General features: G+C 42.4%; 1 protein-coding gene across 4 annotated transcripts; it reads right to left on the bottom strand.

Moving 5' to 3' along the window:
* Positions 1-1264: 1264 nt before the first annotated feature.
* On the bottom strand, positions 1265-27818 carry LOC311111449 (trace amine-associated receptor 13c-like). Of its 4 annotated transcripts, XM_084154180.1 has the most exons (4): positions 27805-27818; positions 25902-25963; positions 4810-5163; positions 1265-4114 (listed from the first exon to the last, which is right to left on the bottom strand). In XM_084154180.1, the coding sequence occupies exons 1-4, from the start codon at positions 27813-27815 to the stop codon at positions 3186-3188; spliced, it is 1356 nt and encodes a 451-aa protein (XP_084010306.1). In that variant the 5' UTR covers positions 27816-27818; the 3' UTR covers positions 1265-3185. The 4 variants fall into 4 exon arrangements, with proteins under 4 accessions (XP_084010306.1, XP_084010305.1, XP_084010307.1 ...); XM_084154179.1 differs by lacking the exon at positions 27805-27818 and having other exon boundaries at positions 25902-26043; XM_084154181.1 differs by lacking the exons at positions 25902-25963; positions 27805-27818 and adding an exon at positions 14724-14730.
* Between the last annotated feature and the right edge of the window lie 102 nt (positions 27819-27920).

Genomic DNA, 27920 nt, shown 5'->3' with positions numbered 1-27920 from the left:
CTTCTTAAAAGTTATTTTGAGGAATTTCTTTTCTTTTTAATGCATTTGAGCTAACCAGTTGTGTTGTGACAAGGTAGGGGGGTATACAGAAGATAGCCCTATTTGGTAAATTATGGCAAGTACAGCTCAAATAAGCAAAGAGAAACGACAGTCCATCATTACTTTAAGAAATGAAGGTCAGTAAATACGGAACATTTCAAGAACTTTGAAAGTTTCTTCAAGTGCAGTCGCAAAAACCATCAAGCACTATGATGAAACTGGCTCTCATGAGGACCGCCACAGGAATTGAAGACCCAGAGTTACCTCTGCTGCAGAGGATAAGTTCATTAGAGTTACCAGCCTCAGACATTGCAGCCCAAATAAATACTTCAGAGTTCAAGTCACAGACACATCTCAACATCAACTGTTCAGAGGGAACTGTGTGAATCAGGCCTTCATGGTCGAATTGCTGCAAAGAAACCACTACTAAAGGACACCAATAAGAAGAAGACGCCTGTGGAAATTTGTCCTTTGGTCTGGAGTCCAAATTTGAGATTTTTGGTTCCAACTGCCGTGTCTTTGTGAGACGCGGTGTGGGTGAACGGATGATCTCCGCATGTGTATTTCCCACCGTAAAGCATGGAGGAGGAGGTGTTATGGTGTGGGGGTGCTTTCTGGTGACACTGTCTTATACTGTCTTATTTAGAATTCAAGGCACACTTAACCAGCATGGCTACCACAGCATTCTGCAGTGATACGCCATCCCATCTGGTTTGCGCTTAGTGGGACTCTCATTTGTTTTTCAACAGGACAATGACCCAACACACCTCCAGGCTGTGTAAGGGCTATTTTACCAAGAAGGAGAGTGATGGAGTGCTGCATCAGATGACCTGGCCTCCACAATCCCCCGACCTCAACCCAATTGAGATGGTTTGGGATGAGTTGGACGGCAGAGTGAAGGAAAAGCAACCAGCAAGTGCTCAGCATATGTGGGAACTCCTTCAAGACTGTTGGAAAAGCATTCCAAGTGAAGCTGGTTGAGAGAATGCCAAGAATGTGCAAAGCTGTCATAAAGGCAAAGGTTGGCTATTTGAAGAATCTCAAATCTCAAATATATTTTGATTTGTTTAACACTTTTTTGGTTACTACATGATTCCATATGTGTTATGTCATAGTTTGATGTCTTCACTATTATTCTACATAAAAATTAAGAAAAACCCTTGAATGAGTATGTGTGTCCAAACTTTTGACTTGTACTGTATAATGTTCAGAGAACATTCAGAGATGAATGAAGCACGTTTAATAGGATAAATATCAACTTTACAGCTGCTAAACAGAACAGATTAAAGAGATGATTTGGTCTTTGTGGGTCATTCACACTCAAAACATAAGATAAGGCATTTATGAATTGTTCATTTATGTTTCGTATAAATTTTTGCTTGTTGTACCATTCATTTTTCCTTGTGTAGACTGGCATCCATGAGATGAATAAGGTAATTTCCATGTAAAAGGACCCATGAACACCAACATGTAAAGTTCATAGGAGCATGTCAAATTGGGTGTCAAATGAAAGCGAAGAGTCTATCTTTTTTTTAAATTAAGGCCTATATACATTTTTCAACCATTTTCCATCCTAGAAATGAGGAATAAGCAAGTGCTTTGATTTTCTGGAAAAGGAGGCTTAGAAAACATCTACCAGAAAAATTCTTAAAAGGTATTAGAAATACATCAAAACACAATAATGTTGAAGTAAAGACCCCTGCCAACTAATATCAATACTTATATTTCGTTTTGGAGAAATGTTTCTGCCTTCTGTAAGTTTAAGAAACATTACCTTGTGCCTTGAAATAGTAGTCACAAACCACAGTTGGGTTCACAAGTTTGGACAGCACAGTTCCGTACAGTAAAGAAAAGTAGAGTATAGTTCAGTACAGTACTGCACAGTAGAGTAGAGTTTAGTACAGTACAGAGTAGAGCACACTAAAGTTGAGTACACTATATTGTACTGTACTGGATTTCTACTCTACTGAACTCTATTGTTCTGTACTCTACTGTGCTGTACTTTGATGTCTAAACTTGTGAAACAAAGGCATCTATGATTGGTACAGATTTGGTCTGGTCCAGACCAACCAAATTTGGTCTTGTTTGGGGGCAGAGCTCATTAAAATAATAGCCAGTGTGTAGAATAATACCCAAATATGCAAAAGAGGATATTGCATATTTATACCTTTTGTGTACCTATTTAGAATACACCACCATGAGGAGAATGACATTCATATCCATAATTATGCATTTCTGTGTAGTACAGATCAGGGACCCATGATGAAATTCTGTTACCGCAATTCCGTTACCAGGTATAAATCCACTTCACTTACTGTAGTTCAATAACCAAAATAGATTTTTTCGAAGTCAATGTGTCATATCATAGCTGACATCCAATTTTTTCTGCAAACATTGTTGAATCTTAATTTGGAACAGATATTTAACAGAGTTTCTGGAAAATGTGGACACATAAAAAACTGAGGGAGATTTTACTGAAATTCTGTTACCAAATTTGCATCTGCACAGTTCTTCCAGTAAATGTGTTTTTTGTCCTTGTGCATTGTATGGTTGCTTAAACTTCGAAATCAATGTTTTTTTGTTTGGCATACATTTTAAGTGAAAAGAGTCTCAGTGCAATTCCGTTACCCATAACTATACAAAACATCAACATGTTTCTCTCTTCATTTAGATTCAAAACATTCTTACAATTCATTCACTCACATTTGATTAGGCCATCCTCATGAATATAATGGTATTATAGCAAAAATAAAAGCTATTATTGAGAAAGTTGTACAAAATTAACATGTTTCTGGACAGTCACAAAACATGTCGCAAAACAAATGAAAACCATACATTACTTACATCTCTATGAAAAAGTGCATGTTATTAAGATATTCCCCAAAGAAATCTCACCTAGTCCAATGAGACGGCTTGAATCATGATTTAAATGATAATGGGAATAGCTGGCAACTACTAGATACCGCATAGGTTTACTACAGTTACGTTTCATTATTTAGACACAGTGAAAAAAATGGAAACAATTCCTTTTCCAGAATTGTCTTTTTTTTTCTTCTTTTTTTTAACCTGAAGTTAAATGCCGATTAGATCCCTCTCAACATAGTAAAGTTAAAGAAAAGGGCACTGGTTGTCTTTTCAAAATAGTTTCAAGGAGGTGGGGTTGGGAGTGTAGTCACAAGGTGTGTTGGGGGTGGTGTAGCTCCGCCTTTCTCCCCGTGGGAAGGTGAGTGCTCCCTCTGAAACAGCAGAGTCACTCCCTTCCTGAAGCGCTGGTCTCTCACGCTGTATATTATCACATTACAGCAGCTGTTCCCAGTCAGGATCCAGAAGGCTACGAAGGAGAAGTTGCACCAGGTGTAGCCCACCACGTTGCCCAGCACAAACACAGCGATGGGGGTGAAGGAAGCCGTGAAGGCAAACGTCAGAATGCTGATCGTCTTGGCAGCCTTGATGTCAGAGAAGGAGGGTCTGTGTTGGCAGCCGCCTCCCCCTCCCTCGACCCCCACATTCCCCTCTGACATGAGCTTACGTTTGCGTGTGTAGCGGCGGATGCTGGTGAAGGACAGGATGTTGAATACCAGGGTGCCGCCCAGAAGCGTGAAGTCAAAGACGGGGAACAGCAGGAGGATGCTGGCGTCAGAGGGCAGCGTGATTCCATCCCACAGGGGGACGTAGTTACACATCCGGCTGCACTCACTGTACTCCAGTGTGAAGTTGTTGCTGAGGATGAGGGGGGCCAGGGCCAGGAGGAAGCTGCCTGCCCAGGAGAAGAGCATGAGAAACAGGGTGCGTTTCCGTGTCACCAGGTGGTCCTTGTGGAGGGGCCATAAGATGGCCACACAGCGCTCTACCGTCATCAGGAAAATAGTACTGATGGAGACAAACGTACAGCCAGCGAAGACTGGACCAATCAGCATGCAGGGCTGCCAGGGGCCCACCAGACCCCCCATGGAGGGGTCAGTGCCCCCCTGGTACCAGACAGGAGGGGAGCTGGTCACCATCAGAGAGATCTCAGTGTAGACAGAGAAAGGAACCACCAGTACTCCAACCATCATGTCCGCTATGGCCAGAGAGACTGTCAGGAGAGAAAGGTCATGCAAAATTATATTCACAGTTCACACTCAACCACGTACAGTACAAATCCCTGTGTCCTAAAAGCTGATTTTACATTCAATTCCATGGGGAAAAAATCTACAGTACTGCGTGGAAATGGTTTTGCGGTTCTTGAGGTAATGCACAAAAGAATCCCTGATTGTGACTGAACAGCATTGAAGATTGATTTAGTTCTCTGCTAAACAACAAGCACCGATCGTCTTAATTAATCCTGCCAATATAACCAATAAAGGGTGGCAGGTAGCCCAGTGGTTAAGCGCATTGGGCCAGCAACCGAAAGGTCTCTGGTTCGAATCCCCGAGCTGACTAGGTTAAACATCTGTCGATGTGCCCTTGAGCAAGGTACTTAACCTGTAAGTTGCTCTGGATAAGAGTTTGTTAAATTACTAAAAAGTGAAATGCAAGCAATATAAACAAACTCTAGAAACAGAACATTTAATGAATTAACCTGAAACCTGTTTGAATATAAATATATAAATAAGTATTTCACCTTTCAGTGTCAAGAACACCAAAGGTTGTTCTTCCATGTCAGTGAATCTATTGCACACGTGTAAACATAAGCAATTTACATGTGACTACCATTCTCTCCTATCCAAATCAACAGCATTTCTAGACAGTAAATGAGCTCATTCTGAATCAGTTTGTTTGTTTGTTTACCTTTGAGGTATCCCTGTGGTGTGCGGACCTGTCTTGTCTGCATGAAGACTGTGAGCGTGACCACGTTGCCCACCACTATGGCGAAGGCCAGACTGACCATGAACACAATGGCCAGGGTACGGTTCAGCAGGCCACAGCAGCAGAAGGTGCAGAAGGGGGCCAGAGACTGGCCTGACCCCGGCCTAACCAGGGCTGCTGTTGTCAGGTTGGGGCACACAATCGCCTGTGTGCCCCATGGAACACTCAGGTTGGCCAGGAGGTCAGTCATGGTAGTCCGGACAAGGCCCAGGACAAACCTCACTACTAGGAGGACTTTGTGCTCCTGGTGCCCATGTGCTGGACTGAGAGATGCTCCTGGAGAGACAAGCAGGAACATTATAAACCAAGGTAAACCATCAAACCTGTCCAAAGGAAAACTACAAACACTGCTATGTAACACATCATACAGAGTTGATTTGCATGATAACACTCACATCACCTGCTGTGCTATCTAGCTATATGTTTCCTAAAATGACCTACAGGTAACTGCCAAAATAAAGGAAACACTTGAGTAAATGAGGGAAACAAAGTTGATTGAAAGCAGGTGCTTCCACACAGGTGTGTGTGTGTGTGTGTGTGTGTGTGTGTCAGTCACCAGATGTCAACCAAATTATACACTTATGGGAGATTCTGGAGCAGCGCCTGAGACAGCGTTTTCCACCACCATCAACAAAACACCAAATTATGGAATTTCTTGTGGAAGACTGGTGTCACATCCTTCCAATAAAGTTACAGACACTTGTAGAATATATAACAAGGCACATTGAAGCTGTTCTGGTGGCTCGTGGTGGCCCTATTAAGACACTTTATGTTGGTGTTTCCTTTATTTTGGCAGTTACCTATACAGTATGTTCTGCAGATGGGCACTGCTAATGACACCTCACAAATCTCCATCAATGGACAACCTCTATTATTATACAACAATAAAGAAAATTGCTTGCTATTGAGGTATTGAATATACTGCAAAATGGGCAATCATGACGTATTCAAAGGAAATTACATGTACTGTATGCTTCCCAAATCATTGTAAGTACACTGTGTACCCCACAGGTTTATGTATGGTGTTTATTTTTTATAGTACTTCTGATATTAAATCAATGCATTGTTGGGAAAGAGCAAGCAAGTAAGGCATTTCACTGTACTTGTGTACATGACAATAAAAACTTGGTGTTGCACTGTACTGTAAATTTGTCATAAGCACATCATATTATTTTCAAAGGTTTTTTTATTCTGCATTTTTTATGATTATACAGATAACACAGACAGAACAGGTAGAGGACAAAACACACAGATCTCCTACCAAATCAAACCCACCCCAACCCTCCCATGCTCTAACAGAGACCCACCCCAAAACCAGACTTAAAGCAGGCATGATATACAATGAGTAATATAATCAAATAGTTAAAATATTGTAAAAAAAAAAAAAAAAAAAAAAAATTATACAAATTCTAATTTGGGTTGGTTTATGGAGTTGTGAAATTGTCTTCTACAAAGGATAGGAAAGGTTGCCAGATATTATAAAATGTAATTGCAGATCCCCTAACGGAGTGGCATATCATATTCTATGCACATCACACTGCTTGATTAGGGGACTTGTGAGATCCATTGTTTTGTTTCACTGTCATTTACAGTCAGGTCCAAAATTATTTGCACCCTTGATAAAGATGAGCAAAAAATACGGTATAAAATAACAGCCTGGCCTCAAAGACTAGACGTAACATAGTAAAGGTACATTTGTTACACTCAAATTAGTACAGTATGATATGTTACGTTCACTGGCATAGCGCAGTTTCTCTGGAACCCCCAGCAAAGTATAGACTACCAATTACTGTTCATGGTTCTGAAATGGCGACATCTACACGGCTGCATAATCGATAGGCTAACAGACTATATGGTGTTAGGGCTTGTAGTATCCTATAGCTTTGCTTTAATGGATACATGTTTTATTTGGTCCTCATTTTCTCATGTTAAGCCTAATGTATATGTTTCGTGAAGCTATAGGCCTACGGTGTCGCAATGCTGCTATTTAAAATGCTGGCTGGCGCCAATAATGTATTGACTTGTTCAGTAATTAAAGTGGGAAATTCAACATTACAGATTGTAATATAAATGTTTTATGCAACAGCGTACTAAATCAGTACCCAATAGATTTTTTAGAATATACAACTGTCCTATAGGCCTATAGCCTATCTTAGCCGTCCTTGCACTCTCTCACAGCTTGGACAGAAAGTTTGTGCTGCATAAAACCAGTCTATTAATGTCAAATAGTGCCAAATCAGTCCACCGTCAAAACAATAGCTTACTAGGGATTGTTTCATTATGCAGACAACGCAGTCTAGCCTACTAGTCTATCTATAGCTATGTACAGTATTTAGCTGGTAGCTATTTATATTACACATTGGAACTCGGGGCTATCAGTCTCATCACTAATAGGCTTTTACCGGGGCGGAGGGCTGCTCTCATGAGCGCCGCTGGGTCTCTGACAGTCATCAGCTTGGTTTTCTGGGAGAGGAGGAGGGCCGGCACTCTGGAGGAACTGTCACTATTCAAGGGGAGGAAGAAGAGGAGAAGCAAGCTCACGGTCATTGCCTGGCCCAGGCAGTGGGGTCTCTAGTGCTAGCTACTGCATAACTAGCCCTACTAGCTTCCACCTGCGATGGTGTTTCGTCAGACGAGGACGAGGTGGTAGCTTTGCGTTGCTGATGTGGTTATCTTCTGTAATTTGGCACGAGCTTGATCAGATAATGCTTTTTTGTGGAGTTTTTGTGCACCACTTTGTCTTGCCTTTTGTTTATCCATCTTGAACAACTCACTCACTCTCCATCTGAGTCAGACCTGATTCACCAAACTTCTTTGATCTTGATAGCCGAGGCAGGTTGCCACCGGCGTCGCTGAGAAATCAAATCAAATCAAATTTTATTGGCCACATGCGCCGAATACAACAGGTGCAGACATTACAGTGAAATGCTTACTTACAGCCCTTAACCAACAGTGCATTTATTTTTAACAAAAAAGTAAAAATAAAACAACAACAAAAAAAGTGTTGAGAAAAAAAGAGCAGAAGTAAAATAAAATAACAGTAGGGAGGCTATATATACAGGGTGCAGAGTCAATGTGCGGGGGCACCGGCTAGTTGAGGTAGTTGAAGTAATATGTACATGTGGGCAGAGTTAAAGTGACTATGCATAAATAATTAACAGAGTAGCAGCAGCGTAAAATGATGGGGTGGGCGGGCAGTGCAAATAGTCCGGGTAGCCATGATTAGCTGTTCAGGAGTCTTATGGCTTGGGGGTAGAAGCTGTTGAGAAGTCTTTTGGACCTAGACTTGGCACTCCGGTACCGCTTGCCGTGCGGTAGCAGAGAGAACAGTCTATGACTAGGGTGGCTGGAGTCTTTGACAATTTTGAGGGCTTTCCTCTGACACCGCCTGGTATAGAGGTCCTGGATGGCAGGAAGCTTGGCCCCAGTGATGTACTGGGCCGTACGCACCACCCTCTGTAGTGCCTTGCGGTCAGAGGCCAAGCAGTTGCCATACCAGGCGGTGATGCAACCAGTCAGGATGCTCTCGATGGTGCAGCTGTAGAATATTTTGAGGATCTGAGGACCCATGCCAAATCTTTTCAGTCTCCTGAGGGGGAATAGGCTTTGTCGTGCCCTCTTCACGACTGTCTTGGTGTGTTTGGACCATGATAGTTCGTTGGTGATGTGGACACCAAGGAACTTGAAGCTCTTAACCTGTTCCACTACAGCCCCGTCGATGTGAATGGGGGCGTGCTCAGTCCTCTTTATTTTCCTGAAATAGGCTAATTAGATGCATGAAAACGATGTTGGCTGTCTGACTCAGCTACTACCCATGTTGATTGGACAACACAAACACTTTGCTTGCTACATGTGAAAATGAAAAAGGATGGTTACTTAAAAAATTAATTATTAAAACTTTGCAACTACTTACTACTTTTTAGCTACTTTGCAACTACTTCCCTAACCCTAACCCCTAGCCCAGTGGTTCTCAAACTTTTTGGGGCCGTGGACACTTTTGTGATAGCAAATTCATCAGTGAGCCCCTCATAATCAGAACACAACTCGAGTGAGATAGAAAATACCATACAAGGAGTTTTACCATGACTTCTTGTGCAAGGCCGGACAAACCAAGTCTCAGGCCCTGGGAAGGAACATATTAAAGGTCCAACTCTTGGCAATGGAGAGAAAAAAATTATGTTTTCAAGCTAATTTCCTGCAATTCTACACATTTTGTCACATGGCAGACAAATGTTTTGTTGTTGTAGCTATAAATCTAATATCCTGTTGTTCTACACATGTCATGTGGCAGAGAGAAAACCTGGCAGTTTTAAAAGACTGTCACCTCTCATTGAAGCCATGGAAGTTCAAGGCCGACCTCGCTACTGCAGGCATTGTTAGCAGAAAACAGGATCCCCCATTATAGTGAATGAATCATTGTGTAAATAAAAACATGGTACCAATAATTGCTTCTAATACACCAGATGTATGCCCTTGAACCGATTATGTTTAAATCACATTTAAAAAGCATTTTTGAAACGGTCTGTTTGAGATACAAGTTTGAGGTAGCTTTTTAAAGTGTTTTTTCTCCAATTTATGCTTTAGCCACAAATACGAGTATAGGATGAGAGTCAACATTATTTGGGTAGGAGTTACCAGAACATTAATTTTATACAGTTAGATTTTCACTGGACAATTACTTTAAATTACAGTGCATTTATGTTTAAAAAAAGGATACATGAACTATTGAGTTGAAAAATTTATAATTGGTGCAGTATATATACCAATATCCCTGTGAGCCTCCCAGGCCCATGTTGCCCAGGGTTTAACCCAAATATATCTGAATTCTAGTCTATGGACACAATAAGCAAAAATGTGTGAGATGTTTGAAATGATTCCCTTTGTTTTGGGCAATGATAATTAGTGCTGTAAATGTAGGATAATTGTGAGTTGTTTTCACTCACTCGGATTCACAATGTTCTTTAACACATTTCCACATTCACATTTTTTTTTTTGTTTTCTTGCTTTCTGCTCACTGCAGTCAGTGTAACAATTCATGATTTTGTTGCGCTGTTCTGTCAGTGTTCCCTCCAATTGCCTTTTTCTTACTAGATGTCTGTCTCTCTTGATATCTTCATGCACACCAGCCAAGGGGATATTGTGTAGAAAATTGAAAGGCAAAGGTATGTAGTTGTCAGCTGAAACCAAAATGTGGTTCTGAACACTGAGTACTCTTGGACTATTCGTTTCGAAGACAAGCATAAAAATGTTACGCAATAACAAGATTTAGAAGGAACATTTGGCTTCCATGTTACGTCACACAAGTTACCTCTGAAATATGATGGACTATTTGATTACATACAGTCAAGTCCCAAATTATTGGCACTCTTGATAAAGATGAGCAAAAATATATATATATATATATATAATACAAATACTGATCTACGGTGTATGAATGCAAAAAAGGGAAAAGTATATTATTTTATTCTAATGCAGGTGCTCAGAGGAAGATACTTTTTTTATTACTTGTTAAACAAAATATCTTTAAAGAAAGGTATCAAAATTATTGGCACCCCTGCTTTCAATACTCTAGCATCCTCCCCTTGCGAGGATAACAACACAGCCTTTTTCAAAAATGTTTTATGATGATTGGAGAACACATTGGGAGGGATCTTAGACCATTCCTCCATACAGAATATTTCCAGATCCTTGATATCCTTTGTCTGCTCTTATGGATTGCCCTCTTCAATTCAAACCACAGGTTTTGAATAGAGATCAAGTCTGGTGACGGACATTTCAAAATGTTGATATTGTGATCAATATAACAATTTCTTTGTGGATTTTGATGTGTGCTTAGGGTTATTGTCTTGCTGAAAGATCCACTTGCGGCCAAGTTTCATATGCATAAGTACTTCATACCTACTGTAAAATATGGTGGTGGATCTTTTAAGTTATGGGGCTATTTTGCTTCCACTGGTCCTGGGGCCCTTGTTAAGGTCAACGTTATCATGAACCTTACCAAATACCAGGACATTTTAGCCAAAAACCTGGTTGCCTTTGAAACTTGGCCGCAATTGGATCTTCCAGCAAAACAATAACCCCAAGCATACATCAAAATCTACAAGAAAATGGTTCACTGACCACAAAATCATCATTTTGCAATGGCAATCTCAGTGTCCGGACTTGAACCCCATTGAAAACCTGTGGTTTGAATTGAAGAGGGCAATCCATAAGCACAGACGAAGGATATCAGGGATCTGGAAAGATTTTGTATGGAGGAATGGTCTAAGATCCCTCCCAATGTGTTCTCCAATCTCATACAACATTTTAGAAAAAAGCTCAGTGTCGTTATACCTGTATTGAAAACAGGGATGCCAATAATTTTGATTTCTATCTTTTTGAGATTTGTTTTATTACTTATTAAAAAATATATATTTCTCTGAGCAATTGTATTAGTATAAAATAATTTCCCAATTTTTTTAGCATACAATATAGCTAATTATTTATTTTCAACCAAGACTCAAGGATAGACGTAACATAGTCAATAGAAATCTGTCTCCATCCATTCCGTATGATATGTTATGTTTCATATGGTGTGTGTTCATTTGTAGATGTCCATCATCCATTCCGTATGATATGTTGCGAATTACAATTTTATTGGTCGCGTACACATATTTTGCAGATGTTATCACAGGTGCAGGGAAATGCTTATTCTTCTAGCTCCAACAGTACAGTAATACCTAACAATACAAAACAATATACACAACATCCAGCCAACTTGACAACTGTGGGAAGCACTGGAGTCAACATGGTCCAGCATCCCTGTGGAACGCTTTCGACACCTTGTAGAGTCCATTGGGCTGTTCTGAGGGCAAAAGGGTGTGGGGGAGGGGGTGCAACTCAATATTAGGAAGGTGTTCCTAATGTTTGGTATACTCAGTATGTGTGTATATATACACATATACAGTGGGGGGGAAAAGTATTTAGTCAGCCACCAATTGTGCAAGTTCTCCCACTTAAAAAGATGAGAGAGGCCTGTCATTTGAAAGACCCAGCCACGTTTCATCTTCAATGCCCTTGCTGATGGAAGGAGGTTTCCACTCAAAATCTCACGATACATGGCCCCATTCATTCTTTCCTTTACACAGATCAGTCGTCCTGGTCCCTTTGCAGAAAAACAGCCCCAAAGCATGATGTTTCCACCCCCATGCTTCACAGTAGGTATGGTGTTCTTTGGATGTAACTCAGCATTCTTTGTCCTCCAAACACGACGAGTTGAGTTTTTACCAAAAAGTTCTATTTTGGTTTCATCTGACCATATGACATTCTCCCAATCCTCTTCTGGATCATCCAAATGCACTCTAGCAAACTTCAGACGGGCCTGGACATGTACTGGCTTAAGCAGGGGGACACGTCTGGCACTGCAGGATTTGAGTCCCTGGCGGCGTAGTGTGTTACTGATGGTAGGCTTTGTTACTTTGGTCCCAGCTCTCTGCAGGTCATTCACTAGGTCCCCCCGTGTGGTTCTGGGATTTTTGCTCACCGTTCTTGTGATCATTTTGACCCCACGGGGTGAGATCTTGCGTGGAGCCCCAGATCGAGGGAGATTATCAGTGGTCTTGTATGTCTTCCATTTCCTAATAATTGCTCCCACAGTTGATTTCTTCAAACCAAGCTGCTTACCTATTGCAGATTCAGTCTTCCCAGCCTGGTGCAGGTCTACAATTTTGTTTCTGGTGTCCTTTGACAGCTCTTTGGTCTTGGCCATAGTGGAGTTTGGAGTGTGACTGTTTGAGGTTGTGGACAGGTGTCTTTTATACTGATAACAAGTTCAAACAGGTGCCATTAATACAGGTAACGAGTGGAGGACAGAGGAGCCTTTTAAAGAAGAAGTTACAGGTCTGTGAGAGCCAGAAATCTTGCTTGTTTGTAGGTGACCAAATACTTATTTTCCACCATAATTTGCAAATAAATTCATAAAAAATCCTACAATGTGATTTTCTGGATTTTTTTCTCTCAATTTGTCTGTCATAGTTGACGTGTACCTATGATGAAAATTACAGGCCTCTCATCTTTTTAAGTGGGAGAACTTGCACAATTGGTGGCTGACTAAATACTTTTTCCCCCCACTTTTACTTCTGATACTTAAGTATATTTTAACAATTACATTCACTTTTGACTTTTACTCAAGTAGTATTTTGTTGGGTGACTTTCCCTTTTACTTGAGTCATTTTCTATTAAGGTATTTTTACTTTTACGCGAGTTTGACAATTGGGTACTTTTTCTACCACTGCACATAACTGAGATTCATAGCTGGTAAAATCCCTGAGTGGATCAAATAAAAACGGTGGGGATAGAGAAACTCTGATTATAGCTATTATTAGAAATTAAACTGAGCCTTACACTGAGCATTCCATCTCAATTATATGAGGATTAAGCACGACAAAGACTTGAAATCAGAATGCTGAACAAAAGAAAAAAAACATTACAGACTTTTCTTTTGAGCTTTGGGGAGGTACAAGATCTGTACCCTTGTTAACAGTCTTTGGTTGTAACTAAAGTGGAGATGACAGGCAGAAATGTCCCCTGTGTGCCCATAACAAGCCTGAGGCTGTGGGGGACAGGACACTGTAACAACAAATACACAACTGATCCTCACAGCAAGACATGACTTCATCCACACAATCTTTTAGTTTTACCACACAATTAATCTCACAACCTCCAAACCATTGCAAATGATAAAGGAGATGCAAGTGTGTGTGCACTAGCAGTGTAACAATAGACTAACAAATGCCTTGCCCTTGATACAAATTAAAATTGATACACAGGCGTCAAAGTCAAATATCTAAGTGGTAGGCAGAAGTGTGTGGTGAACCTTTGGGGAGCAGTGGTAGCGGGGCTCATAGGTTTGTGTTTGTCATGCATGCAGTGGATGTATGTTTGTCTGTGTGCGGAGAGCTGTGGCGGTCTCCTTGGGTGAGAGGCGAGGCGTGGGGAAGACTGCTAGATTAGGGGCTAGGTCAGGGCTCCCTCCCTGGAGCAGGAAACGCTCATCTGGAATAATGGGCTGGCCATCTCTATATGTCCCCCCAAGCCAGGGCTGTCTTCACTGTCATGGCCTAGCTGTACATGAACACAGCAGTGACTCCTTCATCTATCTCTCACACTCCCTCTCCTCCTTTCTTCACTTCTCCAGTCCACTCAGTCTCTGACAGTCGCATCTCTCTTCCCACCTTTCCATTTTCACACCTTCTCTCATCTACCTCTTACTTTCTCAATCAATCCATTTTTATTTTGCTGTTGCAGGATGTGTGAAGAGCACTGTGAAAAGCGCTTTATTCCTTAATCTGTCTAGCTATCCGTTGATCTACAGCTATTCCATCAATTCACCCCTCGCTTGCTCTGCTGATCTTTGTTGTGTTTGTTAAAAAAGTAGTCTCATTGCTCTACTCCCTGTCAATATACTGTAGTCTCAATCACACTCATCTAATGAACAGGCCCCCCACCCAGAGCACCTCACTCCATCAACAGCTCTAGGGAGAGCCAGCAGCACAGGACTTACTGAGCACAAGCAACACATATTGTGAGTGTGACTGTATCTGTGTGTACGGTATGAGAGAGGGGAAAGAAGAGTGATAGCGAGACACAGTACGTCATTGTTTGCATGCATGAAATATCCATAACTCAGCACCTGGTAGATATTCAGTTTTCCCAATTATAAACAGATATAAATGCCATGCATCACAAGTAATTCATTTCAATAAAAAGGTGTACCTCAAATCTAGGAAACCAAACACTATAATTTCAGTACAACATGCAGTTGAACACAAGTAAATGAACAATCAAGAGAATCTCACCTGCATTGTCACTGCAGGAGACAGCAAATGTATAGTCCTGGTATCACACTGCCGCCACAGACACAACAGAATTCGTACACCTACAGCAGACAGAGAAGCACTGCGCCACTATACTGTCTTGCACTCTTTATTTACTTAACTAACTGCCTCTGTGCTTCAGCCTTCTCTTTCTCTGTCTGTCTCTCTTGTAACCTCTTTTGCGCCCTCTCTCTCACTATATCCCTCTCTCTCCCTCTCTAGTAGTCTCGGAGTCACTCTCAAATGAGCACTCTCTCTTGCTCTTCCACAATTACAGCTGCAAGCTACAGTCCAAATCAAATCAAATCAAATCAAATCAAATTTTATTGGTCACATGCGCCGAATACAACAGGTGCAGACATTACAGTGAAATGCTTACTTACAGCCCTTAACCAACAGTGCATTTATTTTAAACAAAAAAGTAAGAATAAAACAACAACAAAAAAGTGTTGAGAAAAAAAAGAGCAGAAGTAAAAAATAAAGTGACAGTAGGGAGGCTATATATACAATAGAATAAAGTGACAGTAGGGAGGCTATATATACAGGGGGGTACCGTTGCATAGTCAATGTGCGGGGGCACCGGCTAGTTGAGGTAATATGTACATGTGGGTAGAGTTAAAGTGACTATGCATAAATACTTAACAGAGTAGCAGCAGCGTAAAAAGGATGGGGTGGGGGGGCAGTGCAAATAGTCCGGGTAGCCATGATTAGCTGTTCAGGAGTCTTATGGCTTGGGGGTAGAAGCTGTTGAGAAGTCTTTTGGACCTAGACTTGGCACTCCGGTCCACACACAGCAGCTTCTCTCTCCCAGTCTCTTTCCCCCCACTCTCCCTCCCACGTCCCCTCCCCCTTCTGTCTCTCACCATTCCAAGCGACTTATACACTGCTCAAAAAAATAAAGGGAACACTTAAACAACACAATGTAACTCCAAGTCAATCACACTTCTGTGAAATCAAACTGTCCACTTAGGAAGCAACACTGATTGACAATACATTTCACATGCTGTTGTGCAAATGGAATAGACAACAGGTGGAAATTATAGGCAATTAGCAAGCACTGCCAGAGCCCTGCAAAATGACCTCCAGCAGGCCACAAATGTGCATGTGTCTGCTCAAACGGTCAGAAACAGACTTCATGAGGGTGGTATGAGGGCCCGACGTCCACAGGTGGGGGTTGTGCTTACAGCCCAACACCGTGCAGGACGTTTGGCATTTGCCAGAGAACACCAAGATTGGCAAATTGACAGAGTCCGGAGACGCCGTGGAGAACGTTCTGCTGCCTGCAACATCCTCCAGCATAACCGGTTTGGCGGTGGGTCAGTCATGGTGTGGTGTGGCATTTCTTTGGGGGGCCGCACAGCCCTCCATGTGCTCGCCAGAGGTAGCCTGACTGCCATTAGGTACCGAGATGAGATCCTCAGACCCCTTGTGAGACCATATGCTGGTGCGGTTGGCCCTGGATTCCTCCTAATGCAAGACAATGCTAGACCTCATGTGGCTGGAGTGTGTCAGCAGTTCCTGCAAGAGGAAGGCATTGATGCTATGGACTGGTCCGCCCGTTCCCCAGACCTGAATCCAATTGAGCACATCTGGGACATCATGTCTCGCTCCATCCACCAACGCCACGTTGCACCACAGACTGTCCAGGAGTTGGCGGATGCTTTAGTCCAGGTCTGGGAGGAGATCCCTCAGGAGACCATCCGCCACCTCATCAGGAGCATGCCCAGGCGTTGTAGGGAGGTCATACAGGCACGTGGAGGCCACACACACTACTGAGTGTAGTATATGCCCTAAGTCTCTACACTCATATAAAAAAGGTGCTATCTAGAACCTAAAAGGGTTATTCGGCAGTCCTCATAGGAAAACCATTTGAATAACCCTTTTTGGTTCCAAGTAGAACCCTTTTGGTTCTTGGTAGAACCTTTTTGGGTTCCATGTAGAACCCTCTGTGGAAACTAGTGCTGAGTGATTAGTGGTTGAGGTCGATTCGGTTTCGGTTTGATTCTAAAAAATTATCACGTTTTTAGATTTTGGTTCCGATCATTAAAAAAAACATTAAATGCATTATGAAATAATTACATTTGTCACACCTACTCCTGCTCCCTCCCTCCGGCACTCGACGTCGCCGGTCTACTATCCTCCAGTCCTGGCAACCCACATTGCGCACACCTGGCAACCATCATTGCGCACACCTACTCCCCATCGTTAAGCACACCTGGACTTCATTACCACCCTGATTACTCTCCCTTCATATAGCCCTCACCAACCTCAGGCACTATTGGTTCTGTTTTCATGTTCAGATGCTGCGCTTGTTTTATAACGAACCATGTTTGTTATTATTCAACTCACCATCTGTACCTGCGTCTTCCTTACAGAATACTGCCTCTGAAATTATGGAAGCAGCAGATCATTACACCATCTTCGGGACGGTCGAGGAACAGGGTCATCTACTTCACCACGACCAGCTGGCTCTACTGGGTACGACCATGAAGGAGGTCCTCTGCGTTCTCCACTGCCTCGACACCACCAGCGAGGTTCTACATATCTCTACCACAGGTCATCACAGTGAGCCAGTCCTCCAGCCTACCCAGCCGTCCGCCCAGGTCAGTGATGCCCGACTGTCCCTTGTGGAGAAGGATGATGGCACTCCATTGAATTGCCGTGGCTTCCTACTCCAGTGCTCCCTCTATCAGACCGGAGCCCCCACCACCGAGAGGTCCAAGGTTGCCATGGTTATTTCCCTGCTGTCCGGACGGGCGTGGGCTACTGCCGTTTGGGAGAGGAGCAGCTGGGTTCCTATGAGAGGTTCAGGCTGGTCTTCGACCATCCTCCAGAGTGGGAGGTGAGCGACTTTTCCAACTCCAGCAGGGTGCCCAGACCGCTGCGGCGTACACCCTCACCTTTCGGACTGTGGCAGCCTCCAGCAGATGGAATGAGCCGGCGCACCGCACTCTATTCCACAGTGGTCTGCGTGAAGAGGTCCAGACGGAGATGGCATGTCGGAATGACAACATATCCTTGGACGCTCTCATCGCGATGGCCATCCGCCTGGATAACCTTCTTCGGGAGCATTGGTGTCCACCTTGCCACTCACCACCCTTTTATTGGCTGTCCTGAGGCAAAGCCTGAACCCATGGAGGTAGGGGCCACACTTCTCTGCGGCGACAGCTGGGGTTCTGTCTCTATTGCGGCCAGGCGGGGCACCAGCTTCAGTGGTTTCCGGTGCTTCCTAAGCCGGGGTCCACTAGAGCAGCGGGGCAGCCCCGTGACCTTCCGTCTCCCAGGATCGGCGCGAGTATCCCATTATCGTTTTCCGCCAAACCCTTTCTGGTTGCCATTTCGCTGGCTGTCCCTCAAGTGTTGTCTCTACAGCTCTAGTGGACTCAGGTGCCGTGGGGAACTTTATCGACCAGGCCCTTGCCTCCTCCCTGAACTCAACTTCATACCCGCTCTTCTCTCCTTTCCCTGTCCAAGCCCTGGTTATGCAACCATTGGGATCTGGCACAATTACTCATGTCCCAGCACCACTCACCCTCACCGTGGGACACAAGCACCAGGAAAGCCTTCCCTTCGTCATCATCAACACACCCGTACACAGTCATCCTCTGCCTCCCGTGGCTCCAACTCCATAACCCCACCATCTCCTGGTCAAAGATGCGTATCACCGCCTGGGGACCAGGATGCCGGAGGACCTGCTTTCCCACACCCTGTGGTTCCACATCAGTGGAGGGTCCTGTGCGTGTCCTCCAGCCCATCAAGCAGTCCTCCTGTATCATTGGCCCCATGTTTTGGGATGTGGACAGCCGCCAGGCTCTGGAGAGGGAACCCGCTCCTGCCCTCCAGCGCGCATCTACGTCCACACGGGGTGCGAGATCGGCTGTTGACCTGGGCACACACATCCCTTGCCGCTGGACACCCAGGGAGCACCCGCACCATCCAATCGCTCTCCGATAAATACTGGTGGCCCACCTTGGTGCAGGACGTTGCCCACTATGTTAACTCATGTTCGGTATGTACTCATTCCAAATCTCCCCGGCACGCTCCAGCAGGTAAACTACTTCCTCTTCCCGTGCCTCAGCGGCCTTGGTCACATCTGCCCATTGACTTTGTAACTGATCTCCCCCTTTCTGATGGGTTTTACCACTATTCTGGTTGTTGACAGATTCTCCAAATCCTGCGTTTTTCTTTTTTTTCACTCCTGCTCCCTCCAGCGCTCGACGTCACGGGTCTACTAACCACCGGTCCTGGCAACCCACATTGTGCACACCTGCCCCCCATCATTAAGCACAACTGGACTTCATCACCACCCTGATTACTCTCCCTCCATATAGCCCTCACAACCTCCGTCATCAGGCAGTATTGGTTCTGTTTTCATGTCCAGATGCTGCGCTTGTTTAGTAATTCTCCATGTTCGTTATTAAACTCATCTGCACCTGCTTCCTGACTCCCTGCATCTTTGTTTCAACAAATTATTTTAGAGCTTTTTAGGGGAAATTCCAAAGAATATTAAATTGCCAAAACATTGAAATCAGGGTCAACATCAATAGGAAATAACAAAATTTCAGTTGTGTATGTATATAAAGTAGTTTATTTGACTTTATTTTTCATTCCTTAAAGTCATCTCATCTAGCAGCCAGACAACGTTATTTCTGTGCTCCCGGTACTGTCTTTGGTCATCCTATTTAGCTAGGCTGGCCTGCCTAAGTATGCTGCAGAGCTGTCTGACAAAATTAAAGCAAAGAAGCAACCTGGACTCAGTGGTAGACGTAAAATAGCAAAAGACATTCGGGACACTTCAATTATACTGAACTAAATATAAATGCAACAATTTCAAAGATGTTACTGAGTTACAGTTCATATGAGGAAATTCATTAGGCCCTAATCTATGGATTTCATGACTGGGAATACAGATATGTGTCTGCTGGTCACATACAGTAACTGGTTTTTATTTTCTACATTGTGGAATAATAGTGAAGACAAAACATGTAGTATCCAAAAAGGTGTTAATCAAACTATATTTGAGATTCTTCAAAGTAGGCACCCTTTGCCTTGAAAGTCTTGCATTCTCTCAACCAGCTTAATGAGGTAGTCACCTGGAATGCATTTCAATTAACAAGTGTGCTTTGTTAAAAGTTCATTTGTGGAATTTCTTTCCTTAATACGTTTGAGCCAATCAGTTGTTGTGAAAAGGTAGGGGTGGTATACAGAAGAGAGCCCTATTTGTTAAAAGACCAAGTCCATATTATGGCAAGAACAGCTCAAATAAGCAAAGAGAAACGACCGTCCATTTAAGACCGGTCAGTCAATCTGGAAAATGTGCAGTCACAAAATCCAAGAGCTATGATGAGACTGGCTCTCATGAGGACCGCCACAGGAAAGGAATACCCAGAGTTACCTCTGCTGCAGAGGATAAGTTCATTAGTTACTAGCCTCAGAAATTGCAGCCCAAATAAATTATTCAGAGTTCAAGTAACAGACACATCTCAACATCAACTATTCAGAAGAGACTGCGTGAATCAGGCCTTCATGGTCGAATTGCTGCAAAGAAACCACTACTAAAGGACACCAATAAGAAGAGACTTGCGTAGGCCAAGAAACACGAGCAATGGACATTAGACCGGTGGAAATCTGTCCTTTGGTCTGATGAGTACACATTTGAGATTTTTGGTTCCAACCGCCGTATCTTTGTGAGACGCATGTGTAGTTCCCACCGTAAAGCATGGAGGAGGAGGTGTTATGGTGTGGGGGTGCTTTGCTGGTGACACTGTCTGTGATTTATTTAGAATTCAAGGCACACTTAACCAGCATGGCTACCACAGCTTTCTGCAGCGATACGCCATCCCATCTGGTTTGCACTTAGTGGGACTATAATTTGTTTTCCAAAAGGACAATGACCCAACACACCTCCAGGCTGTGTAAGGGCTATTTGACCAAGAAGGAGAGATGGTTTGGGGTGAGTTGGACCGCAGAGTGAAGGAAAAGCAGCCAACAAGTGCTCAGCAAATGTGGGAACTCCTTCAAGACTGTTGGAAAAACATTCCAGGTGAAACTGGTTGAGAGAATGCCAAGAGTGTGCAAAGCTCTTATCAAGGCAAAGGGTGGCTACTTTGAAGAATCTCAAATATAAAATATATTTTGATTTGTTTAACACTTTTTTGGTTACGACATGATTCCATTTGTTATTTCATAGTTTTGATGTCTTCACTATTATTCTACAATGTAGAAAATAGTAAAAATAAAGAAAAACCCTTGAATGAGTAGGTGTGTCCAAACTTTTGACTGGAACTGTACCTTTAAAAAAAATGGGCATCATAATGGGCCTCCGGATCTCGTCACGTTGTTTCTGTCCATTCAAATTGCCATCAATAAAATGCAGTTGCGTTTGTTTTCCGTAGCTTATGCCTGCCCATACCATAACCCCACCGCCACCATGGGGCACTCTGTTCACAACGTTGACATCAGCAAACCGCTCGCCCACACAACGCCATACACGTGGTCTGCGGTTGAGAGGCCAGTTGGACGCACTGCCAAATTCTCTAAAACAATGTTGGAGGCGGCTTATGGTAGAGAAATGAACATTACATTCTCTGGCAACAGCTCTGGTGGACATTCCTGCAGTCAGCATGCCAAACTTGACATCTGTGGCATTCTGTTGTGTGACAAAACTGCACATATTAGAGTGGCTTTTTATTGTCCACAGCACAAGGTGCACCTGTGTAATGATCATGCTGTTTAATCAGCTTCTTGATATGCCACACCTGTCAGGTGGATGAATTGTCTTGGCAAAGGAGAAATGCTCACTAACGGGGATGTAAATAAAATGTGAGAGAAATAAGCTTTTGGTGTGTATGGACAATTTATTTTATTTCAGCTCATGAAACATGGGACCAACACTTTACATATTGCATTTATATTTTATGAAAAGTAGCGAAGAAGTAGTAAGTAGTTGCAAAGTTGCTAATTAGCTAAAATGCTAAAGTTGTACATGATGAGATTCAAATATGCAACCTTTGGGTTGCTAGACCCATCCACCCCGACCAACCCCCTTACTTTTGTTTTTGCCTTAAGTAACCTTCTGTCTTATGTAACCATACCAAACATAACATATCATACTAATTTGAGAGTCCCAGATTTACATTTACTATGTTACGTCTAGTCTATGAGACCAGGCTGAGATAAGGTATACTTTCACAAACAGTCTCTATCCCTCTCTCTCATTGTTGTGTTGTGTACATTCCTCTCTCATGCGGTTTATGCGGTCTGTGTGGGGAAAGAATAGGGATAAAGCCAAAAATAAGGTCTGAGGTTAACACAGGCTTAGCAGATCTTATACGTTTTGTTCTATGAAATAATATCAGTCATTTAACATTACCTTTATGAATTGTGAAGCCTTTTATGTGCTTTGTGATTTTATTATTACATAATTGCTTCAAAATTCACAAAAAGTGAAGTTAGCTGATGAAGATTATCTCAGAAAAAAACCCATGTAAGATCTCCTAAACATGTTTACCACAGACCTTATTTTTGGCATTTATCCAACAACCCTACAAAAACTCCATTCATTTTCCCATTGACTTTGTCCAACGAACCATGGCGAAAAGATGCCATTACTAATGATCTCTGTGGATTATAGTCATTAGCTAGGTTTCCATTCAATTGGTGACAGATTTTCTTGCGAATATTGAAAAATCTGCATAAGGAAAATATGCGATTTTTTTCACCAGTGGTGTGTTTCCACCAAACTGACTTGTTGCAGATTTAAATCATTGCGTGATGATGTAGTGCACACAAATGTACTTTTTCGCAAAAAATGGTCATGTACCAAATAAAAATCTAAAATTCAATGTGTTTCCATCACATTTTAACTCTACCGATAGTTTTGTCACGGCTGTTGCGTTAAATAGCAAATGTGCCTACTACGGTTTTGGCAAGTGCGCTCTTGCCAACAGGGTAGGCTAGTAGACATGATACAACTATTATGGATAAGATCGAGAATATTTTGTATTTGTCAAATGGCAGTCGAGCATCGTGTCACCAGAATAAGACCTTCGATATTTATTGGAAAGGAGCATCAAGCTCATCACCGTGCACTTTCACCACCCTGTTAAATTCAACATAATTTATTTAATCTGTCGCCTAATAAACTGCTTGGTTTCCTGTGTCGTAGTGGGAGGACCACACACAATATCATCGCGTGACAAGTTTACTTCGATATGATGGTTATTATATCAATATTTGAGTATAAAGGCGTTTCCACCGCCATTTCTCTCATAATTAATTTTACAGTCACAAAAAGATCCCACCATGTCGAACGAACAAATTATCTGTCGGCATTTATACAATTGTACCGACACTTCCTGTTTCCATCACAGCTGTCGTGATTTTATTTATTTATACCGTATACTTTACTCACATAAAAACTGTGGATAGAAATGTGGTTGCTGTAGTTAATTATCACATTTCTGCTGTGAACTAGGTTGAATATTTGGTTATTGAAAACTACAACTCCCTTCAGCTCAGTGTCCCACATAGTTCTTGACTTGATTTCTCTCGTGAATAATTTGATTTCTCTCTAGAGAAACGGCGCGTTGGGATAACAAAAAAACGAACTAAATTGAATTCAAGTAATTGAACTGACCTCGGTCAATTAGTTGTTTAGTAACCGGGGGAAAAAACTAAATTTCGGTTAATCGCTGAACACTTCCAATCCTCGCTCTCCATTTACTGGGAGTGGATATTTTATCTTCACCCCTCTTCACATCTCTCCATCCCTCGCTCTCTTTTCTCCCTCAGTCAGTCCTTTTCCTGTCACTCCACAGTCAACAACGTCAAACCCAAATTCGATGCACAAGTGTCTATGGGTTTTTGGTTTTTCCTTTCAATAAAGACCTAGACAACCAGGTGAGGGGAGTTCCTTACTAATTATTGACCTTAATTCATCAATCAAGTACAAGATGGAGCGAAAACCCTCTGTGGAATGAGCCCAGCTCCTGTAGATGCGGTAGCCGCACATCGCTTAGGGCCCCTGGCACGGGTCACATCCTGCCACGGCCCTGCTGCAGCCCTCAGGGAGGCACCACCCCAGTGAACTCCCCCCTCCACTATTCATGGCTGCTTCACCCAATCATAACATATCACAATAACATAACAACAGCTTGCAGTCAACGGTAGATCCACAGAGCCAGGCAAACACTTCTGCAATCATTAGATGTAATATTGGGGTGCTGAACTATTAATGACTTGCTACATAATTGTTAGCAACATATAAATGAGCTTCATATAAATGCACACACTCAATCTCATAGCAATATAACAAGGTAATTCTTCTTTCCGATATGGATAATCTGGCAACGTCAAAACATTCCCCCTAGCATGTCCATGTTTGTCTTGTCTTATAATACATTTGTGTGGTATGGAGTCCACATACCTACAAACCCATAAGGCTATATTAAAATGGCGTGCTGACTGTTAATGGAGTAGGACAAACATATGACTTCACTGTCTATTGTGGATTCAGTTAAAGCTCATGCAATGAATAATATAACAGTCTCCACCTGTATCTGTGCAGTCAATTGGCCTGACACTGATTGGTAGTTGCTATTTATATTTATATTTTCAGCACGGTGTCTTCCCTCCAAGATCACTCTCAGTCAACTTGTCCTTGGATTACACAGACTAAATAGAAAAACAATACCGCAGAGAAAAGACAGTTCTATGTTCATTATCCTCTTTTAAAAGCTAATCAGCATGTGGTGACATAGACTGATGCAAAATAGAAATGCCAGGAGAAAAACTCTCCATGTAACTAAATCATGCTCTGAGTGAAAGTAAGTTCACCCATGCGGTTCATTTGACACATTTTCAGAAAGGACTTTTGTTTTGCATGAGGGAATGTAGCTAGCTAATGAGTTTGTCAGTCCACTCCAGCTGAATAATATGTATATATATCCTATTAAATTACTATTCTAGTATTCAAATTCCTAATTCTATGGTCATATGACCCACAATGACAGACAACTGGGGCATGCAGCTGATTGGTAGACTACTACGCTGACATCACAATGTCAGACCCAGGAAGCACTGATCCCATTGCCTTCCCAAGTCCCTTGGTGTCCTCTCACCATATGGTCCCCCACAGCACAGCACAGCCCACCCCATCTCTTTAAAGGTACAGCACCCTGGTGAGAATTTACTGTATTTTCAACCACATGGCTGTCAGGTAGAGTCATAGACTACAGATTTAGCATCTGTACTGAGAGTGGTGTTATTTATATTTTTGCTTTGAGTGCTTTACTCTGTAGATTCTCCTCTTTTCAATTGTCAATTCTTCCATCCTGTCTTAGAAGCAAGGGCAATCTGCAGTTCGAACAATAACAACGTTTTAGTAAAGGGATGAGGGAGGGGGCTGGAGAAACGTAACCACTTTCAAAAAATTATAGACAGAGCTATGGATGCAAGGACTGACCATCCATGGTATCAGAATTATAGTTTTAACTATGTTTTGAGGCTATACAGTGTTTGTTTACATTTACATTGTTTACAAACATGGAGTAAAACAAGCTAATATTTTGCGTTCTGATGGGGTACAACAGTTAAACTAAGGTCATGAGGCATTCATAAGTTATATTCTTCATGAATCATTGGGTTTAAATAATTGATTTAAAAGTCAGAAAATTGATTCACACAAAAACTGCTATGCAAACTGAGATTGACAGGCGAAAGGTGTACAGCATACTCGAAAAACCAGACAGAGAACACTATAACCCTGCCTGTGATGTTTCTCTGTGTGCTGGAAGTCTGCAATGTTAATCACATAAATAGATTTATTGAAATGTTGTTGACAAGCAGCCAGCAGCCAGTCCTCCAGACTTATGCCTGAGCATTTTGGTCGGCTCACACAAGTTGTGCTCTGCTTTGAAACTAACACAAAAATACATAGAAAGTCACTGATTTAATATTTTAATATTTAATATATTTGTAACAACAGATGACTTGGTGTCTGTTTATATGTGGTCTGACAAAGGTTTGAGGACAGTGAAGGTCAAATGCGTGAACATAATAAATTATTGCATTCTGAAGAAACAAATCTATAAATTAAACTGTTGACATGATTGTAGGAGTCATTCAAACTAAAAGACTTAAAGAAAAGTTTCAACTTGCTTTTAGGTTGGGGTAACAGACGGTGCCAAACAAAGAAAGTCCACGGCCCACTTGCCTGACTCCTGCTATTCAGAAGAGGAAAAAAATGCATTAAGTGTCTGGAAAAATACACTGAACAATTGACGTAGATAGAGAGGCTCCTCAATGGGAGCATCACTTGTGAATCCAATTAATTCAACTGAAATACAATGAACTCTTATGACTCAGAGCAATGGATTTGAAATATTTGTTTAAATAAAATATCTAAGAAATGAATGACGTTCAGAGTTACGAAATTCCTGTAGTTGTCATTCAAGGCTATGTGAGAACTTGTTGATCTAAGGAATCAGTGTGTGGTGTAAACCTTTGTTGATTCCCTATTGAATAGCAGTGATTGAATCAACATGAATAGCTTGAAACATTTGTGACTAAGACCTTTGGATAGACAGACATAGCTATCCTGATTTGTGCTGCAGCGAGAGTAGAGAGGATGCCGAATGCATAGTGCAGCAACGTGAAAGAGCAACCATACAGAGAAAAGCTGAAGAGTAAAGGCTGGTAACAGTCCACTAACTAATCTCTTTCTCCTGCTTTAAAAAGCTTTTACTGCAGTGGACTCAATCAGTGTCACACAGTGTTTCTTGGTAGTCAAACAAATCTACTTTGAAACAAAAGTACTCCACTCGTAAGAGTGGAGTAATTTGTTCATAACCATCCTCCTTTTTGAGGCCACTAGGTCATTTGACTGCAGGAAAGGCCTACAGCTGGAATCCTTAATGGTGAAACTGACACGTACGTTTGGGATATTACAACAACAAAGAAGTTACTGCAAACAACAAACACTGTTTTTCCCCTCTGACATCATTGCATGAGCGATAGAAGAGCACAATATGTACTGCAATTTTTTTATGATGCTGCCGGAAGCTCCTCTCCTCTCCTCAGTTTCAACAACAAAACAAAAACAATAAAAAAAAAAGACACACACACAAACACACACACATACACACACACAGATTTGGCCCTCAGATCCTCAAGAAGTTCTACAGCTGCAACATTGAGAGCATCTTGACTGGCTGCATCACTGTCTGGTATGGCAACTGCACCGCCCTCGACCACAAGGCTCTACAGAGGATGGTGCGGATGGCCCAGTACATCGCTGGGGCCAAACTCCATGCCATACAGGACCTTTATACCAGGCGGTGTCTAAGGAAGGCCCAGAAAATTGTCAAAGACTTCAGCCACCCAAGCCATGGACTGTTCTCTGTGCTACCGTCAAGCAAGCGGTACTGGAGCAACGGGTCTCAGACCAACAGGCTCCGAGACAGCTTCTATCTTGAAAGCAATTAGACTGCTGAATAGCTAATCAATGGCTACCCGGACTATCTGTATGGACTATCTGCACTGACTCTACCTGCACTGGCTATATACACACTCACAGGTCTCTATCCACACACATACACAACACACACCCACGTACTGATGCCACATACACATGCACGCACACAACCACACACACACATACACCCAGCATATACGCTGCTGCTACTTTTCACTCTTATTATTATATCCTGATGCCTAGTCACTTTACCCCTGCCTACATGTACATATGTACCTCAATTACCACGTATCCCTGCACATTGATATGGTATTGGTAGTCCTTGTATATAGCTTCCTTCTTGTGCGTTTTATTTCTCATGTGTTTTTTATATTTTTATCTAAAACTCTGCATCTTTGGGAAAGAGCTTGTAAGTAAGCATTTCACTGTTGTATTTGGCGCATGTTACGAATAACATTTGATTTGACACACACACACACACACACACACACACACACACACACACACACACACACACACACACACACACACACACACACGAAAACGCTAAATGAGATGGCTGTTGGCTGTTTTTATCTGTACACGTACCTGTACATCATGTCCTGTCCTGAAGGGTGCTACACCACACAACACACAGGTTCTAGTCTGGGATCACAAGGCCAACGGACAGTCAGTGTTTGTGAGATTGTGACATAGATTGTGAC

The sequence above is a fragment of the Coregonus lavaretus genome (genome assembly GCF_964263955.1).
Source record: "Coregonus lavaretus genome assembly, chromosome: 37".
Classification (NCBI taxonomy): Eukaryota; Metazoa; Chordata; class Actinopteri; order Salmoniformes; family Salmonidae; genus Coregonus; species Coregonus lavaretus.
The sequence above is the reverse complement of the archived record's forward strand: the minus strand, read 5'-3'. Positions and strand labels throughout refer to the sequence as shown.

Excerpts from the sequence above, each read along its gene's own strand:
- LOC311111449 (XM_084154178.1), bottom strand. The coding sequence starts at position 7,434 with ATGACCGTGAGCTTGCTTCTCCTCTTCTTCCTCCCCTTGAATAGTGAC. Across the intron at positions 5,164-7,289 it reads GAGAGCAGCCCTCCGCCCCG|GAGCATCTCTCAGTCCAGCA; the intron begins GTAAAAGCCTAT and ends TTGTCTCTCCAG. Across the intron at positions 4,115-4,809 it reads ACCACAGGGATACCTCAAAG|TCTCTCTGGCCATAGCGGAC; the intron begins GTAAACAAACAA and ends CTCTCCTGACAG.